At 35.3% G+C, this 8,967-nt stretch overlaps 1 protein-coding gene across 1 annotated transcript; it reads right to left on the reverse strand.

Annotated features, from left to right (window-relative positions):
* Nucleotides 1–6,065: 6,065 nt before the first annotated feature.
* Nucleotides 6,066–8,369, reverse strand: LOC105262334 (tigger transposable element-derived protein 6). The gene is made up of 2 exons (XM_011297072.3): nucleotides 8,044–8,369; nucleotides 6,066–7,980 (listed from the first exon to the last, which is right to left on the reverse strand). The coding sequence occupies exons 1-2, from the start codon at nucleotides 8,050–8,052 to the stop codon at nucleotides 6,478–6,480; spliced, it is 1,512 nt and encodes a 503-aa protein (XP_011295374.1). The 5' UTR covers nucleotides 8,053–8,369; the 3' UTR covers nucleotides 6,066–6,477.
* Between the last annotated feature and the right edge of the window lie 598 nt (nucleotides 8,370–8,967).

Raw genomic sequence — 8,967 nt, forward strand, 5'->3', positions numbered from 1 at the left:
ACGGCACATAAAACTTTCAAGCTGCCATTAAATTTAGTTCTTACAGAAGCCCATTTTGTAATACATCACATTGTAGTGCCGGGAGCAACACGATATACACACTTAGTTTTAGTAAACACTAATTAACAAATTTTAGCAAAGCCAGACGCTGAAAATTTGCTTTAGTCACTAAAACAAAACATTATAGTTCTAAGCATTTCTTACATCACTTCAAAATTGTAAATTTTCGTTGTAAAAACAAAGGCTCAATAAATTTGAATTGAATTTGACTTGTAGTACGTCAAAAGGGAGCGGCATTGGCGAGGTCTTGCGAAATTGCGTATTAATTCTTTGGGATGAAATTAACATGTCCCATTAGAAAGCAATTGACAAATCTCTACAATGGTACCAGTTATACCGAGACGAACTCAAGTGGATGAAGTGACACATTATCTAGGTAATATTTTCTACAGGATTTGGTAAAATCGGATGGAGCTGGAGTCGCTTAAGTTTGGAATGTATATTACTGGCGGAGTGTAAGATTGAAGTATGGACGTAATTTTCAAATTTGTCTTTCTGTGCAGGAACGGTACTAAATGGTACAATTTGGGTGGGGTATGTAGGTTGTTTTAAATAAAATGTAAAAAATGGTACTATATTTGGTACAATTTATAATTTGGGGAATCCATAAAGTTGAAATCCTGAAATTTGGAAATAAGATTACTGCTGCCCTGTGGATCTGAGGTATGTAAAAAGCTTAGGAAATTCATACTAATTAGTACTTAATGGTACAATTAATTTTGGTATAAGGACACTGTTACTGTATGTGATTGAGATTTCGAAGTTGTTTTGGATAGACGTGCTAAAAAATACAAAAATGTACTGCATTTCTATGAAGTTTGAAATGTACATTTTGACCAGGATAAAACGATTCAGAATAACTGTGAAAGACATCCAAACAAACAATAATTTCAAAATGTTATGTCTACCCACACATATGTATTTTGAACATAAAAATACTTAATTAACCTGCTAATTACACTGTGCGAAAAAAATTTACTTTTCCAATTGGAAACTGATATCGTGCCTATCATTATATATTGACAGAGGGTGCGGTTTGGAAATCTTTTGAACATCGACTTTTGACCTTCCTAAATGCCGGAGGGTGTTCCAAAGATGGTGATTTGTCAACTTTTCTAATTGTTGCCCAATGGAGAAGGCTGTGATGCCTTTGCCTGCAGGAATTGCAACAATGTGTGCTACTACAATTTTTAACGATATGGCCGGTAGACAGACAGCTAATGCAACGACTATTCCTTTTTTACAATGGAAGGCAAGGGGTTCTAGGAAGTGAATTGTTTGACCGAAAAGAAAGTGCACATTTAGACGCAGGTGTCGATAACAATCTGTTAGCCGGGCGAGATATATCTAAATGGTCAGATTTGAAAGAATTTGTGAAGGTGAAGGGACCATATTTGGCAACGACTTTTCTGTGGACGGATTTCTATGCATACTTTGATTAAACTGCAGAGTTTGTATTCTTTCTGTGAAGAAAGAATCTAAGTCGTTCCATAAATACAAATACGACATGTTATTTAAAAGTTTGTTCCCACAGGACTAGAATTAGATTTGGCCACCGCTGAAAACAAATATACACGAAAATATGATCCCTATGTTCCGTATTGACGCCAAAGACGCTCATTGCGGCTTTGGATAGTTTTCAGACCGACACTTTCCTTATCCAAAGAGGGAAGACTGAACACATTTTTAGGTGGTTGTTCACAAGAATGCGCTTGTTGTCATAACTATTCGACAACGCTTTCCACATTTAAGATAAACTATGACTGGTTAGTGGAAATCTCTAAACAATCTCCCTAGCCTCACTATTAGTGGTGGAAAAATTATCTGGAGGAGAATGATCAGGTGGAGTAGTCGACTACACAGCAACCGGATAGACGGAAAATATTCTTATTTTTAAGTAATTAAACACTATGGAAAATATGGTAGAAAGTAAGCAAAGCGATAATATATTTTGTTGAAACAACAACTGAATAAAAGAAATATAAGCAAAACTTCTTCTAAGTAAATAATACTACTCGCTATATAAGGGTGTTCTTTGAAGTAAGCAAAGTGATAAGATATTTTGAGTTTTGTCTTGTAAAGGGGAAGATCATATGTTTTATGATATATGTGTTTGTTTTCTCTTTCGAGACGAGCTTAATGATCTGAAATTTGCAGTGAAAAGGAAAGCCAGAAAGACACTATCACACACTCACCACTATGCGACGCGTTTCGCCGTTGGTTAAGCGTCTCATCAGGCTGTGGGATTTGAACCGCGGACTTCGGTGTGCAGCCAACTAGAAGTAGCCGTCTCTACGTTCAGAGCCATTAACAGATCATTAAGCTCGTCTCGAAAGAGAAAACAAACACATAAAAGATAAGATATTTTCTTAAACAACAACTGAATAGGGGAAATATAAGCAAAACTTCTTCTAAGTAAATAATACTGCTTGCTATATGTAGGGTGCTCTTTGGTTTAGTGCAAGCTGCAGGATGTGTGTGCCCACAAAATTTCTAAATTTTTCAACGAGTAATAAGTAATTGGAATCACTATAAATACAACAAATTCAACTATTTCTTTAAATTGTCATTATTAATAACTGTGGTATATGTTGCGGTATATGCCAAATGTAGAGTGTATTCTTCAAAAAATGCCGAAACCCTATGGAGACTTAAAAATATTACCAACAATTATTAATTAATTTTCCAATTACGAAATAGCCACAAAAACGAACAATTTCACCTAATATTTGTTGCTAAGAAGGTACGTAGTTAATGTCGAACGTAAGGTGAATTTGTCTAAAAATTCCAACAACTCCACTACCAGTTATCAAATGTTTGAACAAATTACAAAAATTCACAAATTATGCTGTTTTACCCAACTGTGCCATAACCAACAATGGATATCACAAAAGATAATAACAAGCGACGTCGGCAGAGAAACAACCATGCACTCAATATATATCAAACCGACGTTTAAAAGATGTAAAGATGGATGTAATGCAGGATGTAAAGAATTCGATGTGCTTATACATGCGGATAAAATTGCGCGGAATGCTCATATCAGACGTTTTAACGCTCCTAATATTCCAGAAGTTGCTGTAGTTACTGTAGGTCAGCAGCAGCATTAACTTCATCGGTCTTATGATGCCCTAAATATACATTAAAGTTCTGTCGAGGTGAAGACGGTTATATGATAAATATGGTATGGTATCGGCAGAAAATTTTTATGCATACAGAAACCCCTCACTTTTGCGTCAATATTTGGTTGATATGTATGCCAAAATCGAGAGCGGAAGATTGGGTTATATCAAGAGCCATCAAAAGGAGCTAAGAACAGAGAGCTACATGCATTTATGGGACGCCTTGTGAAGGGACGACTACAATTTAGCGGAAATGGGGCAACTGGTTGTCCTACCTTCCACGTTTACGGGAGGTTCACGGTATTTGCATGAGCGAACACAGGATGACATGACATATGTTTGAAAATTTGGGAAGACCAGACATTAATTGCAATATAAAATGAAGGGAAATTAGCACAGCATTTCCCCTACCCCAAAAACCTCACGTTTGATAAGATATTATTGGAAGAAATTAATAACCAATCCATTTTATAACCTTCGCTTGTAATATAAAATGGAAGTAAATTAGAAAAGCAATTCTCCCATCCCAAAAACCTCACGATTGGTATTATATTATTGGAAGAGTGTTTAATTTAAAAATGAAGAAGTTAATGGCTTAATGGCAAAGGGACAAATATTTGGTAACACAAAATGATTTATGTATTCAGTTGAATGGAAAAAGAGAGGTTGGACACATTTTGTTATGGTCCGAAAAACTTATATTACCAAACGAGACAGTCAGCGTTGAATGTGCTAAAATTCCGGACCTATCCGCAGACCCAGCATTGCATAAAATTGTTAAAAGTCACATGATACATGGTCATTGCGGGGGTAGCAACAAAAAATATATATGTATGAAGAAGGGCAAATGTAGGAAAAATTATCCACGCGACTTCATTGAGGATTAAGATAGAAGTAGGCAATAGCTGGGTAGTATCTTACAAGTCAGTTCTTTTACGGACTTTTGTTGCGCACATAAATGCCGAAATTTGTAATTTGGTTAAATCGATTAAATATATATGCAAGTATGTAAACAAAGGTAGCGTTCACGCCGTATTTGCTCTTGAAAACGAGATGGACGAAAAAAATATATATCAGGCAGGTCGCTATATTAGTACATTTCAAATATATTATTAGCTAATATACGAAGCAAGGGCTCAATTGCATTGGCAGTAGCTTCATCAGACATAGCTGCGACTCTTTTAGAAGGTGGTGAAACAGCACATACAACTTTCAAAGCGCCATTAAATTGTGTTCATACAGAAGCCCATTTTGTAACACATTAAAAGGGAGCGGTGCTGTCGAGGTCTTGCGAAATTGCAAATTAATTGTTTGGGACGAAAGCACCATGTCCCATAAGAAAGCAATTGACAATCCTCTACAAGACGTATAAAATAATGAAAAATGTATGGGATGAATAACAACGCTTTTTGTCAGGGATTTCCATCAAACACTACCAGTTATACCGAGACGAACTCAAGTGGATGAAATGATCGTATATTTGGAATTGGTAGAAAAGCTCCCATAAAAACACATATGAGAGCTCCTGTATACGGGAATTTGTTGCCATCATCTTTTTCTTAAACACTTTTTAAACTTGCAAAGGGGAATTTGCCATTATAAACAAAATAACAACCATCACTGAAAATATCTGCAATGTTATTATTTCGATTTCGAAAATTGCTGATATTAAAGAAAAAAGTAATGAATGGCTATGTGAACTAACCTCAATAAATGATAGAGCAGCTATCATTAATGAACTTTTTATACCCTCCACCATACTATGGAGGGTATATTAATTTTGTCATTCCGTTTGTAACTCCTCGAAATACTCACGTCAGACCCAACAAAGTATATATATTCTTGATCGGCGTAAAATTCTAAGACGATTTAGCCATGTCCGTCTGTCTGTCTGTGTGTCTGTCTGTCTGTCTGTCTGTCCGTCTGTCTGTCTGTCTGTCTGTCTGTCTGTCTGTTGTAATCACGCTATCTTTCGAACGAATTGAGATAGAAGGCTAAAATTTTGCACACATGTATATTTTTCCAGTAGGCAGGTTAAGTTCGTAAATAGGTCATGTAGGTCCAAGTTTTCATATAGCCCCCATATAACGGTACCTCTCGATATTCGGTATTTTGATGATTTTAGCGACATTATTCACCGGAATTGTTTCAAATTTGGCATTTGAAGTTCGTAATGGATACTACAGCCTAAGACAGAAAATTATCTGTGCAGGTCCACGTCTTCGTATAGCCCCCATATAACGGTACCCCCCGATATTCGGTATTTTGATGATTTTAGCGACATTATTTAACGGAACCGTTCCAAATTTGGTATTTGAAGTTCGTAAAAGATACTGCAGCAGAAAACAGAAAATGGACCATGTAGGTCCACGTCTTCGTATAGCCCCCATATACCGTACCCCCCGATATTCGGTATTTTGATGATTTTAGCGACATTATTTAACGGAACCGTTCCAAATTTGGTATTTGAAGTTCGTAATAGATACTGCAGCAGAAAACAGAAAATGGACCATGTAGGTCCACGTCTTCGTATAGGCCCCATATACCGTACCCCCCGATATTCGGTATTTTGATGATTTTAGCGACATTATTTACCGGGATTGTTTTAAATTTCGCATTTGAAGTTCGTAATGGATACTTCAGCCCATGCCAGAAAATTGTCTGTACAGGTCCACGTCTTGGTATAGCCCCCATATAACGGAACCCCCTATATTCGGTATTTTGATGATTTTAGCTACATTATAAACAAATTTTTCTTCATGTTTCGCATTTAAATGTTGTAATAACTTATGACAAAAGTTGCCTATGCATGTATACGTCGTCGTACAGTAAACTACGGATAAATGCACATCGTTTTTCTAGTAAGTTTTTGTGCACTTATCCGTTTTTTGCATTTATGCAAACCTCGGATAAATGCACAACGATTGCATTTACACTAACATTGCATAACTGCATGATAATTGCATTTATGTAAACATTGTTCCATTTTTAGAAAACAATTATTACATGAAAATATTAAGAAAAGAACTATTTTTAAATAATTTTTTTATTTTATTTGTATTTAATCCACATTGTACGCTTATGAACATACATATATTAAAAAACTTAAAAATTAGTTCAAACAATTTATAAAGTAAAAAAAATCACAAAGTTAATTTTTTGGTTTTAGTTTTCTTATTTTCTGACCAAGTGTCCGGCATTTTATGCATCGACAACTTGAAGGAAATAGAAAAAATCAGTTCTGTTCAGAAAAATTATTTATCTTAAAACTTGTTTTTATAAAAAAAATTGAGATTTACTCATGTGTACTAAAAAAATCTGAGATCTTTTTTTGAATCAAACTTTCTGTCTTTAGCTTCAATAATGCATCTTCCATTTTTTCAAAATCAAAATCCAAGTTATTGCTTTCACAATAGTTTTTGAAAATGTTGTATGCTTTTATAGCCTCCGTGCGACTAGGAAGAGGATCTACGGCACAATCGGAATCGTCAACACGCTCATCAATATGATCAGGAATTTTATCTCCGTTTACCCAACCAATTTCCTTTAAAATATCGCTTTCAGTAAGATCACCGTAGCATTCTAAATTGTCGTCACAGTCTATAATAGAAGAAAACTCTTTTTCCGGAATTGGGGGTAAATCGATGGTTTCACAATCCTCTAGAACATTCGTTTCTTCTTCATGATTTATGAACCCGGCTTTTTTAAAACAGTTTTTAATCACCGTAGGCGTTACAAGCCACCAAGCCCTTTTGATCATTTTAAGTGCTTGCAGAACAGTTATCCTTTTTGAAAAATTTTCAGATGACATACCTCCCTCCAGAGCCAATAACTGTTTACGGATTAGGCATGAGCGGTATTGCACTTTAAAGTTTTTAATTATGCCCTGATCCAGAGGTTGGATGAGGGATGTTGTATTTGGTGGCAAGTAATGTATTTTTATATGTTTAAAAATAACCTCATTGGGAATCTTATGACAGCTTGCGTTATCAACAAAAAGAACAATGTTCTTTTTCAGGATTTTGTCGAAGTTGTTTAAAATTTCAATCCATATGGAAGTCGTCATCCACGCATTAGGTTGTCCATAATATTTGATTGGCATCGTTTTTCCCCTGCAGCAATGTGGATTATTTGCTTTTCCAATCACATACACATGCTTATCAGACCCGTCCGAATTACATAAAAATAGGAGAGTCAATCGCAGTTTGGAAATTTTTCCACCAAACACTGACTCGCCTTTTGATGCATATGTCCCTGTAGGTAGTGCCTTATAAAATAGTCCTGCCTCATCGGCATTGTACACTTGATCAGGAGATAAGTTTTTGATTAAATTTGGTAGGGTTGATTTTGTCCAAACTCCAGCAGCCCCATAGTCAGCAGCAGCCTTTTCCCCGCAAATTTTTCGAAAAGTAATGTTTTGATTTTTTTTCCAGCGCTGCAACCAACCATCGTTTGCTTCAAAATTATCAATTTTCATTGAAATAGCAAACTGATTAGCTCTTTCACATATCATTGGCCCTGTAATGACTGCATTCTTTGATCTCAAGTCTTTAAACCATGTTGTAACGGCCTTGTTTACCATGTCATAATGCCCTGGTTTAAAGCGTTTCCGCATGATATTCTCCTGGCCAGTCCTTGAAGCTTCAAACTTTCCTTGATTTTTTAAAATTCTTGAGACTGTTGATATATTAACTTTATACTTATCAGCTAGGTCCTTTCGACTGCAGCCGGTTTTAAAAGACTCAATTAATCTCAACTTTTCCTTTACGGTGAGCGTATGTTTTGAGCTCATGGTTGTCTGTTAGGAACAAAAATATTAACATATTTAAATCAAAAGTCAATAAAAAGCTCATGAACTTACAAAAACCATAGATATGTTTTATCCAGCAATAAAATACGCAAATAAAGACAGCTGATTTTATTTATTCACATGTGCTGCTCATTTCTGAGGAGTTGGATAAAAGTGTAGTATGTTTATTAGAGATGTGCATTTATAAATGTAAACTGACACTAAAAAAGTACTTTTTGGTTTGGAAAACTCATGCATATATGAGTTGTTTGCATTTATGCGTGTTGCATTTAACCGGGTATTTTTGCATGTAAAACCGTAAAAAAGACTCGCGGCTTCAATTGGACATGCACTTATGCGTTTTTTGCATTTATCCGTTTTGCATTTATCCGTCGTTTACTGTATAGACATTCGGTATTTTTAAGATTTTAACAGAATTTTTAAAGGATTTTTTTTATTTTATTTTTTTATTTATTTATTTATTTTATTTTTTTTTTTTTTGGAAATTGCCAAATTTGTACCAAATGGTGGAGGGTATTAAAAGTTCGGCCCGGCCGAACTTACAGCTTTTTTACTTGTTTTGAACTCATATGAGGGTCAGCAATCTGAATTTTTATCTGTGGACCGTGTCTTGGATACAGAATTTACAAATTCACTTAATCTTCCAGCTTTCCACCACATAAATTGTTATTAAAGATTGGTGCACCAATTTGTATTACCCCTGGGTTGTATGGAATCCACCACTGCTTGGGGATTGTCAGCCAACTCATGACCCTCCAACATTATTTCTCTCTTTTCCAATAAAAAGGACATTGACAAAAAGTTTGAATACATCCGTTGTTGAAAATGCAATGAATAAACCATTTTATACCATCCACCATACTATGGAGGGTATATTAATTTTGTCATTCCGTTTGTAACTCCTTGAAATACTCATGTCAGACCCAACAAAGTATATATATTCTAGATCAGCGTAAAATTCTAAGACGATTTAGC

Source organism: Musca domestica, unplaced genomic scaffold, assembly GCF_030504385.1.
Source record: "Musca domestica strain aabys unplaced genomic scaffold, Musca_domestica.polishedcontigs.V.1.1 28, whole genome shotgun sequence".
In the NCBI taxonomy this organism is placed as follows: domain Eukaryota; kingdom Metazoa; phylum Arthropoda; class Insecta; order Diptera; family Muscidae; genus Musca; species Musca domestica.